Source organism: Solanum stenotomum, chromosome 8, assembly GCF_019186545.1.
Source record: "Solanum stenotomum isolate F172 chromosome 8, ASM1918654v1, whole genome shotgun sequence".
Classification (NCBI taxonomy): Eukaryota; Viridiplantae; Streptophyta; class Magnoliopsida; order Solanales; family Solanaceae; genus Solanum; species Solanum stenotomum.
In genome coordinates, this window is record NC_064289.1 from 3,167,020 (window position 1) to 3,186,949 (window position 19,930).

At 32.9% G+C, this 19,930-nt stretch overlaps 2 protein-coding genes, 1 long non-coding RNA gene, 1 other non-coding gene and 1 pseudogene across 4 annotated transcripts; 4 read left to right on the top strand and 1 right to left on the bottom strand.

Moving 5' to 3' along the window:
- Positions 1–3,436: 3,436 nt before the first annotated feature.
- TRNAV-AAC (transfer RNA valine (anticodon AAC)) lies at positions 3,437–3,510 on the bottom strand. Its single transcript has one exon. It is a non-coding gene; the product is annotated as a tRNA-Val (tRNA).
- Positions 3,511–7,131: 3,621 nt separating this feature from the next.
- LOC125873303 (uncharacterized) lies at positions 7,132–7,708 on the top strand. Its single transcript, XR_007447200.1, has 3 exons — positions 7,132–7,200; positions 7,460–7,488; positions 7,629–7,708. It is a non-coding gene; the product is annotated as an uncharacterized LOC125873303 (long non-coding RNA).
- A 1,028-nt stretch (positions 7,709–8,736) lies between these two features.
- Positions 8,737–10,024, top strand: LOC125872370 (uncharacterized; annotated as a pseudogene).
- Positions 10,025–10,856: 832 nt separating this feature from the next.
- LOC125872372 (uncharacterized) lies at positions 10,857–12,467 on the top strand. The gene is made up of 5 exons (XM_049553086.1): positions 10,857–10,976; positions 11,125–11,159; positions 11,228–11,327; positions 11,396–11,451; positions 11,537–12,467. The coding sequence occupies exons 1-5, from the start codon at positions 10,857–10,859 to the stop codon at positions 12,465–12,467; spliced, it is 1,242 nt and encodes a 413-aa protein (XP_049409043.1).
- Positions 12,468–13,922: 1,455 nt separating this feature from the next.
- On the top strand, positions 13,923–14,820 carry LOC125872373 (uncharacterized). The gene is made up of 5 exons (XM_049553087.1): positions 13,923–14,042; positions 14,160–14,194; positions 14,285–14,393; positions 14,465–14,520; positions 14,601–14,820. The coding sequence occupies exons 1-5, from the start codon at positions 13,923–13,925 to the stop codon at positions 14,818–14,820; spliced, it is 540 nt and encodes a 179-aa protein (XP_049409044.1).
- The last annotated feature ends 5,110 nt before the right edge of the window (positions 14,821–19,930 follow it).

Genomic DNA, 19,930 nt, shown 5'->3' on the forward strand with positions numbered 1-19,930 from the left:
GTTGCAGCACCACTACAGTTTTGGCACATCAGGAAAACTGAGACCTTCAGTGTGTTAGACTGACGTGATAACCAACTACACCATGAGACCTTGGTATTATATTGATTTGCCTGTTTATCTCCTCAATCTTATGTCAATTTACTTTTGCTATAATCTAACAGTAATTGATTAAGCTTGCATTTAGACATTCGATATTATCATGCTTGTTAGTGAAAAGACGTGGTTGTTGAACCAGATAATCAATCTTCATTTTCAATTACGACGTTTAATTAGATACTAAACATAACTATTTAAGCTATGAAGGATATGCAAAGAAACAAAAAATTCACCAGTAAAATTACTCACTGTATGAAGAAGATCTCTTTAGAGCTGGAAATTTCTCCTTCTTCATCACTCCCACTGAAGTATTCTTTTATTGTTACTCTCATATCATAAATTAATTTCGTTGGTTTATAAATACCAGCTTCAAAAATTAAATGCAAAGAATATCGTTATTAATTTAAAAGCGAAACAATCATTTAGATGAATAAAATAAAATAGTTCAGAGTACTAGACACTTTTTTTAAAAGAAGTTCAATTAGTATGCATTAAGTAAAAAAAAAGTTTATTTATTTTTTAACCATTTAAATTCACACAACAATAACATTATTAAGATACAAAGGGAAAAAAATTGATATTTTATTCTCTAAACAGTCTTTAAGTCTGTGCAGATGTGTAAGAATGCAAAATAAAATGTCAATATGACTTAATCTTATTATGGGGCAAATTAAAAAATATATATATTTTTCTTCCTAATAAAGGTGGAAAATTTGGTCAATGTGAAGCAATTTCAAATTTCCCTCCTTTTTGAATTAACGGTAAATTCAAGAATCAAGAAGTGACCTTGCTATATATCAACACTCTCTTCTCATTCCCTTTCTATTCTATATCAATATTTGTCTTCAATTCAATTTTGTTGTGGAAGAATGTCTTGTGTGCTTTGCCGTTTCTGCGGAACTCGAGTTGCATTCGTCGAGGACTACATTAGTATTGTATGGATTCTCACTCTTTCTCTTCTTCTTCTTGAATTATTGATGGATTTGGTACTGATTTCAATATTTTAGATTCAATGCTTAATCAAGAAATTGAGAACTCTGTTATAATTCTTGACTAAGCACAGAACGAAATAAAGCATGGAATCAAGTACATTTTGCGGACATTGCCTGGAGGGATCTTTAAGAGGGTGTAAGTCTCATGATTTCATGCAATTTGATATTATATATATATATATATAAATATATAAATATTGCATATGTTACAAACCTTTATATGCAGGTTTAATGTTCTTTTACTAGACAAAGTAAATTACAATGGAATTACCGAAGTTCAATCACTATTTGGAACTACCGTAGCCAGTGCTAACTGTGGCCGATGTAGAACGAATCTCGGGTGGAAATTTGTAAGANCCTGTCTTTAGTAAATAAAATATGACTATTTAATTAAATTTATTGCTTAATTAAATATTTAATCAGATATATATCTAAGAACAATAACTATATTAACAACGGCATGGATAGGGGAAAAATGAACTGAGATACTGAAATTTGAGGCAAGTTATGATTACATGATTTAGACAAATGAGAATAATTAAGCAGGGTTTATATGGGGCGAGGCAGAGCAGATTGAAAATGTTAAAAAATGTTATGCAGTGTGGTTTACTTTGGACTCAAATGGGTTGGGCATAAATGGGCTTAAAAACGGGTTGGGTCTTGACCCGCCCAATTTGACCCACTAAATCTCAATAATTTTAATATGTTGTTATTTAAATTTTATAACCACAATTTGAATATCAACTCAACAAATTTTTTAATAAGAAATTACTAATAGATAAATCCTAAAAGATATAAAATAGATAGTAATTTATACTTTCAATATAGGAATACATATTAAATCAATGCAAATAAAAAGTCTCAAAACCGGTTGAAATTTGAGATTAAGAAAAGGAAACATAATTGGTTTTATATCCTCTATACAGTTTTGATCCAAATAAAATATGAATATGCCAGAAATTAAAAAGAAAATAGTTTTGGAGGGAAAATGGATTGAGAATTAACTGTATATTCAAGAATCAAGAAGTGATTTCTCTCTCTATATATATATGAACACTCTCTCTTGTCATTTCCATCAAATTCATTCTTCTGCATTTTTCGTCTCTGAGTTGCTGCTTCTTCATTCAACAATGTTTAGATACACTCGCCTTGATCACAACACTGATGCGCTCCCTTCTAATAGTAGCATCCACTGTCCTAATGTTCGGTGCAGAGCGCAAATTGCATGGTTCAAAGATTATGTTCGGCTGGTAATGATTCGAATATAATTTCTTCGTTTAGGAAGAATTATTTCATGAAATTGCTAATGATTTCAATATTTCGTATCATGAATTCTGATTAATCAGGCACTACTCTGTTATAGTTCATTTTCTTGTCTTGTACATTTTGCAGAGTCAATCAGAAGAACTAGGGCTCTTTAATTGGGTGTAAGTATCAGCAACTTGAGATATGTATACACTTTTTTCTGCGGTCTAATGCTCATTTATATATGCAGGTTTAATGTTCGTGTACAAAACAACGTGATTTATAGTCAAACAGAATGTATAACTAGCACAGCCAAAATTTACTGTAGCAAATGTGAAAAGATGATCGGGTGGATGATTGTAAGATACTGATATTAAAGATCATCAACAAGAACATTTTAATGCTTTTCTTTAAAAAAAATACTGATTTTTTTATTTCTCCAGACTAAGATGGAGATGCTAATGAGCAGGCTCCTAATGATCAAGATGGAGATGCTAATGAACAAGATTTAGGGGCTAATGGAGAATACTCATCAAGGTGGGGATCCTAATGAAGAGGTTCCTAAGACAGAACTGATGGAGATGAAGATAGAACTGTTCAAAATGGAGATAGCACTGATTAATATGGAGAGACAGCTGATCAAGATGGGGACACTACTGTTCAAGATGGAGACAACTGATCAAGATGGGGACACTACTGTTCAAGATGGAGACAACTGATCAAGATGGAGACACAACTGATCAAGATGGAGGTGCTCCAAAGAACTCATGAAGACATTGATACTCTGCTTATACAAAATGCTATAATTCATAATTGTGTGATATTCTGTTTTCCATATCTGTTTTGAGATTGCACTGCATATTATTACTTCAGGTTGGAATAAACCAACTGACACTGAACTCTTTACATGTTTGAGTTTTCCTTCACCTATAGTCCTGTTTGGCGTGAATTCGTAGTAGAGTTTTCCTTCACCACAACTACTCTATTTCTCACTAGTAAAGTCTCAACAAGAAGATCCTGACTGTTCAAGTAAGTTGCAGCACCACTACAGTTTTGGCACATAAAGGAAAACTTTCAAAAAAATAAATAAAATAAATTAAAAATGGCTTCGCCCGGACTCGAACTGGAGACCTTCAGTGTGTTAGACTGACGTGATAACCAACTACACCACGAAACCTTACTGATAGATATTACTTTAGGGACCAATTTGGTGGAGTCCATATATTATGTATGGTATTATAATTAGTACATAGTATTATAGGATGTATCACTAATACATTTCATTTGGTGGTATTAATAATACATATGATTTAATATCATGAGATTAATTTATGTGAATACAAATATACCTCAATTTTTTTTAATCATTTTATTTATTTTCTTGATTTTATATTTTATATTTGTACTAGTAAATTTATATAAATAAATTAGCTTACAAATTTAATTTTATTATTTAGAGAGAGTTGTTTGTTGATAAATAAATTCAATACAAATCAATACAATATTTGAAATGTGAGTTGTTTTGTGAGTGATTAATTTATTAAGATGACAATTATTTACCCTCAAATAATTCAAGTGAGAAGATAGCAAACATGATGATTTTGTTCTTTTCCTAACTAGTTAGAAGGTCACAAAAAAAATTATTGTATTACAATTATCTACCTTTACCTAATTATATAAAATAGAATATCTCATAGTAATTCAAGGGTATAATTGAAAAGAAGTTTTTTGTAGAGTTTTAATCCAATACAAAATTAGGTAAGAAACAATGAATCAAACACTTAATAAAAAATAAACTGTACATTACTAATTCCTGCATTACTAATTTCTATGTTATTAATCATTGTACCAAACCGCCCCTTAAGTCTTTACATATCTTACATGAGTAATTGATTATGCTCGCCTTTAGACATTTGATATTAATTGATCATTTCAACTCAATAATTAAATGTGTGATTTGAAATCATAATTTTAAATTTTAAATTCTACAAAAAGTATGATGTGGAATTTCTAATAGAGCTACATTATATCATTTTCCCATATAATAATATAGGAGGAGTTTTAGTATTCGGAGACCTAAGGTACTGATTTTATTTGTCTTAGTTGTATCATGTGCTTACATCAAGTCGGCCTAATATATTTTGGTTAAGTGATTCTATGTAATATTAAAAAAGAAGTAGTCTGGAGCAGAAAACAATATGTTACATTAGCAGTGCCAAAGGATAGACCGCACTATAAAGAATGTGATTTAGACATTCTATCTTAATACAAGAGTTAGACGTGACACTTTCCATGATTCAAATTCATTGCTCTAAGATTTTGTCTTGATATAGTGCAACAAACATATGTTAATTAATCATAATTAAATAATACATCATTTGATGCAAACATTGAATACAAATAATTTATTTATTTTTACCGTCGAAATTCACACAAAAATAACATTATTAGGATACAAATGAAAAAGAGGAAAAGGAAACATTATTGGCTTTATCCTCTGTACAATTTTAAGTCGGTGCATGTGTGTAAGGATGCAAAATAAAATATAAATATGACATTAATAGTTTTGGAGGGAAAATGGATTGAGAATTAACGGTAAATTCAAGAATCAAGAAATGACTTTTCTATATATATATATATCAACACTCTCTCTTGTCATTTCCATCAAATTCATTCTTCTGCATTATTTTTCTTTTTGAGCAGTGCATTTTTGAGCAGTGCTTCTTCATTCAACAATTATGAAATGCTATTCAGTTCAACTCCAGGATGTTATCCCTCTTTATCATACCATTCACTGTCGTAGGTGCGGAAATCAAGTGGCACGCACCCACGATTATATTCGATTGGTAAGGATTCAAATATTATTTTTTCTTAATTCTCAGTACTCTGTTCTTGAACTTATTATGCTCATTTTCTTGTACATTTTGCAGTGGCCAAAAGGGCTCTTTCATAGGGTGTAAGTCTCATCATGATTTCAGAAACTTGAGATATGCATACACTTTTTTCTGCAGTTTAACGCATATATATGTATATATGCAGGTTTAATGTTGTTGTACGAGACAACGTAAAAAATAATCAACGACTATTAGGAACTGCCGTAGCCAAGGCGAACTGTGTCCAATGTGGAGTGACACTCGGGTGGAAATATGTAAGATACGAAGCAATTTGTTTTCATGAACAAGAAGATTTTGTTGCTTTATAAAAAAAAAAATACTGATTTTAAAATTTTTTCCAGATTGAAGTAACCCCACAGAACAGTCTTATTAGGGAAGGAAAATTCCTAATGATATTGTAAGTTTCTAATTACAAATTTGCGAATTGAGACTGTCTGTACACGTTATATGAAGTATGACTATTTTGTGGCAGGAAAAAGCTTTGTTTATGGAATGATGTACCGTTGCTTCGTATAAAGAAGGTACAAGATTTACACACTTATGAGGAAAATGCTGATCAAGATGGAGACACGAATGAGGAAAATGTTGATCAAGATGGAGACACTAATGAACATGAAGTGGGTGCTAATGAGCAAAATGTTGATCAAGGTGGAGGCGGTAATGAACTGAATCATGAAGAAGATGTGGGGGTTATTCGGTTCAATGTTTGTAATTTCTTGACACATTTCATCAACAAAAATGCTTATCAAGGTGGAGGCGGTAATGAACTGAACCATGAACAAGATGTGGGAGCTAATGAGCAAAATGCTGATTAAGATGTGGGCGCTAATGAGCAAAATGCTGATCAAGATGGAGGCACTAATGAACAAGGTCCTAATGATCAAGATGGAGGCCCGCCAATTAAACGAAGGAAGATAAGATCAACTGGCTGATGGAATAGATGAAAATGCAGACATTGATAGGCTACTCATTCTGATATTCTGCTTATACAAAATGCTATAATTCATAATTGTGCGATATTCTGTTTTGAGATTACACTACATATTGTATTACTTCAGGTTGGAATAAACCAATTGACACTGCACATTTTACATGTTTGATATCTCAGGTTCTGTTTGTTTGTTTTTAATCTGTTGATACAAAATTGCTGATTGAGAGGATTGGCTACAAATCCTGTTTAGCGTGAATTCGTACTATATGAGTTACTTTCACCTGTTCATCTCTCATGTGAAATTTACTTAGCTATATCTAACAGTAATTCAGCAAGCTTGTTTTTGGATATTTGATATGTAGTCGTGATTTCAAATTAAAACTTGAATATGTAATTAAATTCTAAATTCTCCAAAACGTATTTTTTGGGATTTTAATTTCAACTTTTATAAATAAAAAATTCATGTTCATTGTGAAAAGATTGGTCATTTATGTTGATGTAATAATCATATCCATTAATTAATCATAGTCAAATAGTACGTCACAAATCTATTGTTTGATGTATATACCCGATATACATAATTTATTTATTTTTACTATCGAAATTCACACATGTGTAAGAATGCAAAATAAAATGTGAATATGTTATATGACTCGTGTCAGAAATTAAAAAGAAAGAAAATAGTGTTGGAGGGTAAAAAAGGTGGAAAATTTGTTCAAATTTCCCTCCTTTCTGAATTAACAATAAACAGAGAAGTTGGATTCAAGAATCAAGAAGTGACTTTTCGGTCCCATCAAATTCAGTCTTTTGCATTTCTCCTCTGTTATAGATTCCCTCCTCATTTTTCATTTTATTGGATTCTCATTGATCACCAACTCTGTTACATTTCATATTTTGAGCAGTGCATCTATCTTGATTCAACAAAGTTGATACAATGACAAGACCCACTTTTCCTGAATCCTACCTTATCCCTTTTCATGATCGCATCCACTGTCGTAGGTGCAGAATTCGAGTTGCACTTGTCTCGGATTACGTTCAACCCGTAAGGATTCTCTGCATCATTTCTTGTAATTTGTTTGTGAACTAAGTACATTTTCTTCGATACTCCAAATTCAGGACAATCTTGAGTTAATTTCTTCTGAATTGTTCTTTTGATGAAATTGCTGCTCATTTCGTAAAAGACAGTATGTAATTTCTCAGCTATCTATTGTGATTAATTAAGCATAAATGTTACGTATATTTCTTGACTAATTATAGATCCAACTTATTATGCTCATTTTCTTGTCTTGTACACTTTACAGGTGGGGCCAGGAAGGATCTTTAATAGAGTGTAAGTTTCTTTATTTAATGTTATTTTGAAAATTGGATATTACAGATTATTTCAGTTACTTGGGATTTTGTTATTTGCCTACACTTTTTTCTGCGATCTGAGGCATATATATATTGTTATAAACTTTTGTATATATGCAGGTTTAATGTTGATGTATCAGACGACGTGAATGATCATCTCCAACAAGATGTAAATACCCTAGCAAATACTTACTGTGTCCAATGAACCGTCCATGATTATTAGAGGAGGAAGATTCTGTATGAGATTGTAAGTTTCTAATTACACATTTGCAAATTGAGACTGTATACATATGTGGTGTGACTAGTAAGGGCTAATACAAATGAGTATACTGTGGCAGGCACAAGCTTTCTTTGTGGAATGATGTACCGTTGCATATATAAATGAGGGACAAGATTTAGATGCTAATCAAGATGGAAGCAGTGATGGACAAAATACTGATCTAAATGAACAAGTTCCTAATCAAGATGTAGATATCGCTGAGGGAATGGGTAATATTGATAAAAATGCATACATCCATAGACTACTAATGTTGCAGAACTGTGTGATATTCTGTTCTCTTTTTTGGTTTTGGGGTTACAGTACATGCTAATATTACTTCATTTTGAAGAAAAGGAATTGACACTGAAACATTTTACATGTTTGAGCTCGGGTACTTCCATTCTCTATATGCTGCTTAGTTTATCTTTTAATTCTGTTCTCTGTTTATTCCTTCATCACGATGTAAAACGATATTGTTATTCTGTAATGAGATATGCCAACCAGAATTCACTAATAAATAGAGCTACATATTAACTCAATTTTTGATGGGCTGAGCTAATAAATGGGCGGGTCATTTTTCATCTTGAAATACACTTGCTCTTTCTTCAAGCTAAACTGAAACACAACTGAATTTCTCGCTAGGAAAGGAAAAGAAAAAGAAAACGAAATGCAACAGTATTTAAGTCAGTGCATTATATATGTATATGCTTAAGTTAAAATGTAAATAAACTAGTATCAGAAATTTAAAAATGTATCAATCGGAGGGTAAATTGAAGAATCTTGGGAAAAATAAAATAAATTGTTTAATTGGGTTCAAATTTCCCTCGTTTCTTTGGTAATACTCCTTTCTGAATTAACGGTAAATTCAAGAATCAAGAATTGGCCTTTCTATATATATCAGCATTCTCTTGTCATTCCCTTTTTATTCTACATCAATATTTTTCTTCAACTCAATTTTGTAGTGGAAGAATGGAGGAAATCCCAGATGATTGTGATTCCATCTATTGTGGTGGGTGCAGAACTCGAGTTGCATTCATCGAGGATGTCTTTGTTACTGTATGGAATTATTCTTTTCTGAATTGTACACCTAACCATTTTGATGAATTTTTTACTGATTTCAATATTTTAGATTCAATGCTTAAATTCAGTACTCTGTTATATTTCTTGACAAAGCACATAATCAACTTATTATGTACATTTTGCAGATGTCGTCAGTAGGGATCTTTGATAGGGTGTAAGTCTCATGATTTCATGCAATTTGATATTACATATCATTTCAGCAACTTGACATATGTATGTTACAAACCTTTATTTATGCAGGTTTAATGTTGAAGTATCAGACGACGTGAATAATCATCACCAACAAGATGCAAATACCCTAGCCAATACTTACTGTGTCCAATGTGGAAGGATGCTCGGGTGGAAATTTGTAAGATACTAATATCAAAGAGCAATTTGTTTTCATGAACATGAAGATTTTGTTGCCTTTTTTTTTTTCTGAATACTGAAGGTTTTATTTCTCCAGATTGAAGTCATCCAACAGAGCTTGTATGTTAAGGAAGGAACATTCCGTTTGAGATTGTAAGTTTCTAATAACAATTTGCAAATTGAGAGTGTACACATAAGCGATATGACTTGTAAGGGTTGATACAAATGAGTATATTGTGGCAGTGACATGCTTAGTTTTGAAGAGCAAAATGTTGATCAAGATGTAGGCGGTAATCAACAGGTTCCTATTGAACAAGAATATCAAGATGGAGACGGTGATCAACAGGTTCCTCATGAACAAGATTTAGGCGCTAATGAGCAAAATGCTGATCAAGATAGAGGCGGTGATCAACAGGTTCCTAATGAACAAGATTTAGGCACTAATGAGCAAAATGTTGATCAAGATGGAGGCAGCGATCCACAGGTTCCTAATGAACAAGATTATCAAGATAGAGGTGGTGATCAAAGGTTCCTATTGAGCAGGATTTAGGTGCTTTGAGCAAAGTATTGATCAAGATGGAGGCGGTGATCAAGAGGTTCCTAATGAACAAGATTTAGGCAATAATGAACAAAATGATGATCAAAATGGAGGCGGCGATGAACAGAATCATGATCCAGATGGAAGGGATAATCAACAGGCTCCTAATGAACACAGTTTAGGTGCTAATGAGCAAAATGATGATAAGATGGAGGCGGTAATGAACAGGGTCCTAATGATCAAGATGGAGGCCGGCCAATGAAACGGAGGAAGATAAGATCAACTGGCTGATGGAATAGATAATATTAATGAAAATGCAGATATTGATAGTCTACTCATCCTGATATTCTGCTTATACAAAATGCTATAATTCATAATTTTGTAATATTCTGTTTTCCGTTTCTGCTTTGAGATTGCACTACATATTATTACTTCAGGTTGGAATAACCAATTGACACTGAACTTTTTACATGTATGTCCTTCCCGTAAACATTCAGCAAATTTAAAATTAATTTCAAGAATTAATTAATTAATTATCTGTGAATTAATTAATTAATAAATAATTTTGTGAATTAATATTTTTAAAAAATAATTAATTAGAATGATGAAGCCATTTCAAAATTTATTAAATAAATTTATCCCTACTAAGGTTAGAAAATTTTCAGAGCGATTTGAAACAGAGCTGAAGATGCCATTTCAAAACAGAGCTCTTCTCAACTAGAATCAAGAATTAATATAATTTCAGTTTTGAGCAATTCTCCTCTTTGGTGAGTAGTTTGTCTTTTCTTTCGATTGATCTTTCCAGCTTTTATATTTCTCTTACACTTTGTTCTTTATTCTTTATTAGGTGAATCATGTCTATTAGGATTTGGTTCTTGATTCAACAATTTGTGATGAGACAGAATTTGCTTATGATATTGTAAGTTTCTAATTACAATTTGCAAATTAAAATAAAATATAAATATGACTTTAATAGTTTTGGAGGGAAAATGGATTGAGAATTAACGGTAAATTCAAGAATCAAGAAGCACTTTTCTATAAATCAACATTCTCTCTTGTGCATTTCCATAAAATTCATTCTTCTGCATTTTTCGTGTCTGAGTTGCTGCTTCTTCATTCAACAATGAGTAGATACTATTCACTTGAACACAACCCTGATGCGATCCCTCCTAATGATACCATCCATTGTCTTACTTTTGGGTGCAGAATGCAAGTTGCATCCTTCAACGATTATATTCCGATGGTAACGATTCGAATATAATTTCTTCGTTTAGGAAAAATTATTTCATGAAATTGTTACTGATTTCAATATTTTGGAAACAGATATTTGTGTTTCAGCACTACTCTGTTATATTTCAGCAACTCATTTTCTTGTCTTGTACATTTTGTAGTCTCGATCAAGAGGAATAGGGCTCTTTAATTCGGTGTAAGTATCAGCAACTTGAGATATGTATACACTTTTTTCTGCTGTCTAAAGCTAATTTATATATGCAGGATTAATGTTGATGTACCAGACAACGTGAGTAATCATCTTGGAACTACCGTAGCCAACACTTACTGTAGCCAATGTGATAAGATGATCGGGTGGAAAATTGTAAGATACTAATATTAAAGATTTTGTTGCTTTTAAAAAAAATAAATACTGAATTTGTATGTCTCCAGATTGCAGTCACCCAACCGTCCGAGTATATTACACAAGGGAGATTCTGCATGAGATTGTAAGTTTCTAATTACAAAATTGCAAATCTCATACATAAGTGGTTAGACTTATAAGGGTTAATACAAAGGAGTATTTTGTTGCAGGGACAAGCTTAGTTTTTCGAATTGTGTACCGATGATTCTTTCAATCCAGGAACAAAATTTCCGGGCTAATGAGGAAAATGCAGATCAAGATGCAGACACAACTGATGGAGATGGAGACTCTAATGATCCAGATTTAGGCCCTAATGACCAAAATGATGATCAAGATTTAGGCGCTAATGGGCAAAATGATGATCAAGATGGAGACTCTACTGATCAAGATGGAGACACAGCTGATGAAGGTTTAGGCGCTAATGAACAAAATGTTGATCAAGATGGAGACTCTACTGATCAAGATGGGGACACAGCTGATCAAGGTTTAGGCGCTAATGAGCAAAATGTTGATCAAGATGGAGACTCAGATGAAGAATATGATGGCGCTATTTCTAGTTACTTGATGCATGTCCTCAGTCAAAAAGCTAATCAAGATGGAGGTGCTAATGAGCAAAATGCTGATCAACATGTAGGAGCTAATGAGCGAAATGCTGATCAACATGGAGTCGGTAATGAACAGAATCAAGATGAAGACCTTAATGAGCAAAATGTTGATCAAGTTGTAGGAGCTAATGAGCAAAATGCTGATCAACATGCAGTCGGTAATGAACAGAATCAAGTTGAAGACCTTAATGAGCAAAATGTTGATCAAGTTGTAGGAGCTAATGAGCAAAATGCTGATCAACATGCAGTCGGTAATGAACAGAATCAAGATGAAGACCCTAATGAGCAAAATGTTGATCAAGTTGTAGGAGCTAATGAGCAAAATGCTGATCAACATGCAGTCGGTAATGAACAGAATCAAGTTGAAGACCCTAATGAGCAAAGTGCTGATCAAGCTGTAGGAGCTAATGAGCAAAATGCTGATCAACATGGAGGCGGTAATGAACAGAATCATGATCAAGATGTAGGCGCGCCAACTAAACGAATGAAGACATAGATCAAGTGGCTGATGGAATAGATAATATTAGTGAAAATGCAGACATTGATAGCCTACTCATTCTGATATTCTGCTTATACAAAATGCTATAGTTCATAATTGTGTGATATTCTTTTTTCCATTTATGTTTTGAGATTGTATTACTTCAGGTTGAATAAACCACAGAGGAGTGTGAATGCCAGTGGTCATCTTATACTAATTTAGATTTCTGCTTTCTGTTTAATATAATTGCAAATATGTAACCTTCTGAATTCTGTACGATTCCTTTTGTCAAGAGGGATTATTATACAAATCCTGTAGTCCTGTTTGCACGAATGTGTAGTAGAGTTATCCTAAAACAAATCTGTAGCCTTTCAGATATCCCATGTTGTTTTGGCAATTTGAAAGCCTTCCAGTTTAAACTAACTGATGCAATATTAAGGAATGAAGATGAAAGATGGAAATAATAATTAAGAATAACTAGAAGAATTAACAATGCCATAACTGAAGAAGTAAATAGGAGATCAAAAACTTAATTAAAAGAAATGAAATGAGTAAAACAAGTCCGAAAGTCCATGTTAGATGAATATGCTACAGCTATGAAATCAATTAAATGAATTTAATGTATCAATGCGACTCTTTGTGAGAATTTGTGGAATGAAGCAAGATTATATATATATATATACCAAATTCTAACTCCTTCAATTATTTAAAATGCAATTGCTAGACTTCTAATCCTGCCTTTTAGTAAATAAAATATGATTATTTAATTACATTTTTATTGCTTAATCATATTATATTATAGTAGTATAGGGTTATAATTGTAATTTAATTTTGAAGTTACGAGCTTCCCTTTTAATATATATATATAACTACATTAACAACTGCATGCATAGGGGAAAAATGAACTGAGATATTGAAATTTGAGGCAAGTTCTAATTACATGATTTAGACAAATGAGAATAATTAAGCAGGACGGGTATATGTGGGACAGATTTATGTGGGGCGAGGCGTGTTATGACGGGGCAGTTCTATTTTTTTTAGGTTTAGCCTCCAGGAATCCTACTTGAAATTGAACACATATTGTAGAGTCCCAATTAAAATTGAAGTCCAACAAAATCTCAATCTCTACAGCCAAATCCGGATCCTAAAATATAGCTATACTACTGACTTATTAAACTAGAAAATGTATATATATCTATACTTCCATAAAATTCATTCTTGTGCATTTTTAATTTTGAGTTGAAAATTAAACACATATTGTAAAGTCCCAATTAGAATTGAACATGTCCTTCAGAGTCCAACAAAATTTCAATCTCTACAGGGAGCCAAATCCGGATCCTAAAATATAGCTATATTACTGACTTATTAAACTAGAAAATAGGGCTATAACGTAGATAAATGTGTATATATATATATATCCATAAAATTCATTCTTGCATTTTTAATTTTGAGTTTACGCTTATTCATTCAACAATGAATAGATACTATTCACTTGAATTCAACACTGATGCGATCCCTTCAAATGATAGCATCCACTGTCATACTTATGGGTGCAGAACGCAAGTTGCATGCTTCAACGATTATTTTCCAATGGTAACGATTCAAATATAATTTGGAAAAATTATTTCATGAAATTGGTACTGATTTCAATATTTTGTATCATGAATTCTGAGCAATTATGCTCATTTTCTTGTGTTGTACATTTTGCAGTCTCGATTAGGAGAACTAGGGCTCTTTGATAGGGTGTAAGTATGAGCAACGTAACTTGAGATATGCATACACTTAGCACTACTCTGCTAAGGCTCATTTATATATATATATATATATATACGCAGGTTTAATGTTCATGTACCAGACAATGCGAGTTATCATCAACCCGAAATTGGAACTACCGTAGCCAAAGCTTACTGTTGCCAATGTAGAAAGATGATCGGATGGAAAATTGTAAGATACTAATAACAACAATATTTTGTTGTTTTTTAAAACAAAAATACTGAATTTCTTTATTTCTCCAGATTGGAGTCCCCGGACAGCACACGTATGTTAGAGAAGGAAGATTCTGTATGAAATTGTAAGTTTCTAATTACAAATTGAGAGTGTATACGACGACTTATAATAATATGGTTAATACAAATGAGTATTGTGTGGCAGGGACAAGCTTACTTTTTCTAATCATATACCGTTACTTCGTTCAATCGAGGAACAAATTGAGAGAAATGCAGATCAAGATGGAGACGCAGCTGGTCAAGATTTAGGTGTTAATGAGAAAAATGATGGAGACTCTAATGAACAAGAATTGGGCGCTAATGAGAAATATGATAATCAAGATGGAGGCAGTAATGATCAAGACGGAGGCGCTCCAATGAACTGAACAAAGATGTAGACCAACTAATGATGAAAATGCAGACATTGATAGATGATATTGTGCTTAGTTTGTTTTAAATTTCTTATCAAATAATTGACTGGTTAATAGTTACTACTCATGGATTACTAATATTTAGTTAGAATCTATCAAGCATTTTAGTAAAATAGTTGTCCAACAATATTTGTCTAATTTTTGTTTTATATTTATTCCAAGAGATAGTATTTTAATTGAGATACATTAAATTATGTGGAAGTAGTGTCACAGGATAACTCAATTAGATAACAATGTCCAAGTTATTAACCCAAGAAAATAAAATGGAAAAAAGAATAACTAATTAACAAACAAGAAAATAAAACGCAATTTATTTATTTTTTAAAAAAGTTGTCAGCCTTGCGTCTTGTAAGGCTCATTGGCGGCTGAGCCTTACAAGGCTAAAAGTTGCGCACCCATTACAAATTGTTGCCCTTTTGGTTTCATAATTAATTGAGTTTTCCATTTGGAATTTTCGAAAATTTTTGTTGCCCTTTTGGTTCCAGACTCTCAAAAATTGTTCCTATCAGGCATTTTTTGATAATCAAAACGGCTAATTAAAACATAACATGTGGTATTGGGCCCCCAAAATTATAAAAAAAAATTGTTTAAAATTATTTCAAACACATTTTATATCTAATTTAAAAAAAAAAAAAAATTGAAAATGTCAACCTATTCTACAAAGCCCCACCCCTACCCAACTCCCTTTCATCTTCATCTTCTTCCCAAAACACATTCTTTCTCAAATCACAAAATCTAATTTCTTTTCAAATAATTTGAAGATTAACTCTTTTTTAAAAAGATATATTTTCATACTAAGAGTGAAGAAGAAAGAAAATTTTACCGGCGGTTATTCATTTATACATCGATGACAAAAAGAAATTCATAGCTCAAAAATTAATTCTTTAAAATTTTGAATATCATTTTTGATAAATTTAATGGGTTTATATTTGAATTTGAGTAAAAATATTTGTTCGAAAATTGTGATAAACAAATATCGGCTAACTTTTTTTATACGTAAAAATCATTTATCTTCTTTGTTCTTTTTCATAGGTGTTCCATTATTTTTATGAGATTTGAAATAAATCATATAAAAGAAAGTCTTTCTTTCAAATGTGAATCTTATGATATATTCATAGTTGATTTTCATTTATTTTCAGATTTGGAAGAAATAATATTCTTTTTTCATAAAAAAAAAAAAAACAATGTTGGAGCTAAAATGGAGAAAGTTTTGCAAACTAAATTATGAAGAAGATGAGTGGTAGGGGGTGGGGTGCTTTTCTTTTTTGAAAAAAAAGTGTAAATGAAAGAAGAAAAAATGTTTTAAAGCTAATTATAGTGCCAAGTGTCAATAAAAGAAGAAAAAATGTAAAAGGAAATTTTAAAAAAAAATACTATTTTGAATCTTTTCAGGCGCTTCAGGGGAGTGCAAAAGACAATTTTTGTCATATCAGTGTTTTGTGTTTAATAGGTACATATTTTGAACAATTTAAGTGTTCAATAGATACAAGTCCTAATTAAGGTGTCTAAATGAATTATGCGAACAACTTTAAGGGGTTGTCGATGACTTATGCCTAATCATTTTATCATTTGAATTTCTCTCTTCTATAAGCCATCTGTAGATTGATAGACTCATCACAAGTCATTGTTGTTCTGTGCAAGTTAGTGTTGGTTCGAGCAGACTTTCTGAAGACACTCTTCTTGTTAATTCTTAAATATCCAAAAATCCAGCAATAACAATCAACACAATTGATTCTATATATGACCTCATCACACCCATTGACGCCACCCCGACTAAACTGCTCCCATATAGGATAAGACTAAGGCGCACCAACATCGAGGAACTTGAAGAAGGGAGTCATTTCATAGCCGCTGAAATTAGACATTTTATTATTGGATATCAAGTATATAGAAAAGCAGTTCAGGTGCATAGAATGAACAGATCAAATACATCTAATCATTAAGTATATATCATATACATAAAAGAATAATTTAGATACATATAATGAACATATCATATACACAAAAATTCAAACATTTAAATATTTTTTATGAGCCGTAGATACTTGGCGAGATGGTCACACACTTCAACAAGTTACAACATCAATACAGTTTAACACATTGTTGACAACTATGGGTCCCGACTGAATTCATTTTTTTCAAGTAGGGGAGGAGATAAAAAATAATATACAAGCATATAATAAACATGCGATATACACAAGTAATAAAATAAAACAATAAGATATATAAGAAACGGCCTAAGGTTTGCCTAACGTCAATAATATACACAATAATGAATAAAAGTTATCATTTGAACTCTATTCGAGTAACTTTCTCGAAAAGCAACTTTATGTATGTCACGCCCCGAGCCTACACCCTGGGCGGGACTGGCACTCGGAGACCATTGTTGGCCCCAAGCGAACCCTTGGCCTGACTTTCTCAACTCAGCGAAAACTTAACTCAACAAGGTAACCCAATGCAAAGAAAGGTTGTAAAACAACCAACTGATAAAAACTGGCCAAAAAGGCAACTTGAATCTCAAAATAGAATATTACATATATACATAGATGGGAGACTCAAAACTAACTGACTGACTGTCTATGAAGCCTCTATAATACTGAGATGGATGTTGGGACAGACCCCACAACATCCTACTAAAACAAAACTAAGAGAACAAAATGATCGAGTCCTCCGGAAAGCAAGGAGACTCACCACAGACTCTGGAGTGCTCAACCGGATCAACGGCGTGCTGGATGCTGATCCTGGGTACCTGCGTCTGCATATAATAAGATGCAGGCCAACTGGCATCAGTACATGGAATGTACGAGTATGCGAGCTGGACCGCTAAACAAATAACTTAAGCTTGAAAAGAGTAAAAATGAACTCTTACCTTGGCTCTGTTCGACTCATGAATAACTGAACTCAATATGTAAAGCAATAAGACACATGTAATATATAAAGCTTGTAAAACTATTTAAAGCATGACGTAAAAATCATATTTATAATATCATAAAAATACCATGCTTCCTCTCAAAGTCTACTTGTGTAATGCATGAATGAAGTCCCATACCCCCATTCATACTAAGCAGAACTTTTCGAGGAACCAAGCTCTTTCTACTGTGGGAGTTCTCTAACCGATAACCACTACTACATGCTTAAGTAGTGATACAACGTTTTACCTCACGTTGCCCAAAGACCATCTTATACCTTGCCGTGATATAGGAAGCTAACTTTACTAAGTGGATCCACTAGCTTAATTTTACGTGATCATCTAAAAAGTATGACCTGTCAAATCCCATGTTTGGCTACATGGTTCTATGGGGGCTGTGAGTTCTTTGAACGCTCCCCCAATTCGGTGCTCAAGACTACTCCCAAAATACTTTAGCTCATTAGTGTACACATCTTGCTTTAGTTGAGATAATTACTCAAAACTAGCCAAAAAGGCTCTTGAAAACTCTTTCTAAAAAGAACAAATCAAAACCATATTTTTTTAATATGATCATTGATGACTCGGGATATTCATACTGCTTAAACATTGATGGTATATCTAGAGACCATACTATTTAAACATTGATGACATACTCGATTTGTCATACTAATCATGTTTTAGAAACTCTTTCGCAAAACTCATCTTTTCTTAAAAAGAGATAGTACTCCAACTTCTCAAAACTATTTTGGAAACCTTATTTTCCTCTCATCTTAAATGTGAAAACATTTATAAACTTCTTTGGGAAATACTTAGTTCCCTAATAACTTTTGAGAATTGAACTCAACTCCTGACTCTTGACTTAACTCAAAACTCTTGACTTAACTGAAAACTCTTGACTTAACTGGAAACTCGATACCCTTTACTCGACTTGAAACTCTATACTTATCTTGGAACTCTATGCTCTTTACTCAACTTGAAACTCTATTGTCTTTACTCAACTTGATACTCTATACTTAACTTGGAACTTGAGCCTTAAAAAGAAGTTATTACGTTCAATGAAGACTCTTGGAGAACCTTAAAGACTTGCTTTGACTTACTTAACTTCTAAGCTTGACTTCAAACTTCACTTGACTTGGAAACTAACTTTCCTTGAATTGGAATTATGAATTCAAGGTGTTTGATCACATGTTATGGAGGGATTCTTGATGTTTAGACGTACTTTGGAGTGTCGGAAACAACTATGAAACATAGGTATAATACCTAGTAACATACATGAGAAAGTGTGAAAAGAATGGGGGAACTTGGCGTCCTTGGCGCTCAGCAAGGCGCGGAGCGCCAGCCTTTGGAGCTCAGAAGGGACCTGCTGGCGCTCTGAGAGACGTGCCACGCCAGGGGTAAAACATCAGAACCCTTGTTGGGGCGCCCTGGTTGGCGTGACGCCCCAACCTTTTCCCCCAAAAATCCGACTCTTCTCCTTCATTTTTCCAACTCTAAACCTCCTTAACTTCAAGGTTTCCAACCCCAAACATTTAGAATCATAAATCCCTCAACATACAATAGATTTCAACCCACAACACAACCGGAAACATGCCCAAATCAACAAGGGACTTCAACAACACAATCAACAACATCAACAACACAACCAAACAACTTCAACAACATATCAAATCTTTTCTCAATAATAAAAATGAGTTTGGTGTGTGGGGGAAAGGATCAACCCAAAACTAAGAACTCACATACCTTAATAGGGATCACCCCCGACGAAATCTACGACGATCTTGACGAATCTTAGCTTCTTCTTCTCTTTTCTCCTCTTCTTCTCCTCTTCCCTTAAGAACCCTAACTCTCACTCTCACTCTTTTAAAATGGGACCAAATGATCCATAAATCATCCTAACACAACCATATAACCCAAAATAATTGGTTAGTGAAAAGACCAAAATGCCCTTAAAATTTCCGGACGGACTTCACTTCCCTGCCAACTGCCCAACTTCCAAAGGGCATAACTCACTCATACAAACTCGGAAACTAGCAAACTTAGTGGAGTTGGAAAGATCATTCCACGAGATTTGCAAACATAACTAGAAATACACCTAACTCATCCTGAGATAGGAGTTATGGCTGTTCAAAGTTGGCCAAAAACTCATTTTTTCCCATA

Bases quoted from the DNA above. Each gene is read 5' to 3' on its own strand.
- LOC125872372 (XM_049553086.1), top strand. From the start codon at position 10,857: ATGAGTAGATACTATTCACTTGAACACAACCCTGATGCGATCCCTCCT. The intron at 11,328-11,395 runs GTAAGATACTAA...GTATGTCTCCAG, and splicing joins AGATGATCGGGTGGAAAATT to ATTGCAGTCACCCAACCGTC. The intron at 11,452-11,536 runs GTAAGTTTCTAA...ATTTTGTTGCAG, and splicing joins GGGAGATTCTGCATGAGATT to GGACAAGCTTAGTTTTTCGA.
- LOC125872373 (XM_049553087.1), top strand. From the start codon at position 13,923: ATGAATAGATACTATTCACTTGAATTCAACACTGATGCGATCCCTTCA. The intron at 14,394-14,464 runs GTAAGATACTAA...TTATTTCTCCAG, and splicing joins AGATGATCGGATGGAAAATT to ATTGGAGTCCCCGGACAGCA. The intron at 14,521-14,600 runs GTAAGTTTCTAA...ATTGTGTGGCAG, and splicing joins GGAAGATTCTGTATGAAATT to GGACAAGCTTACTTTTTCTA.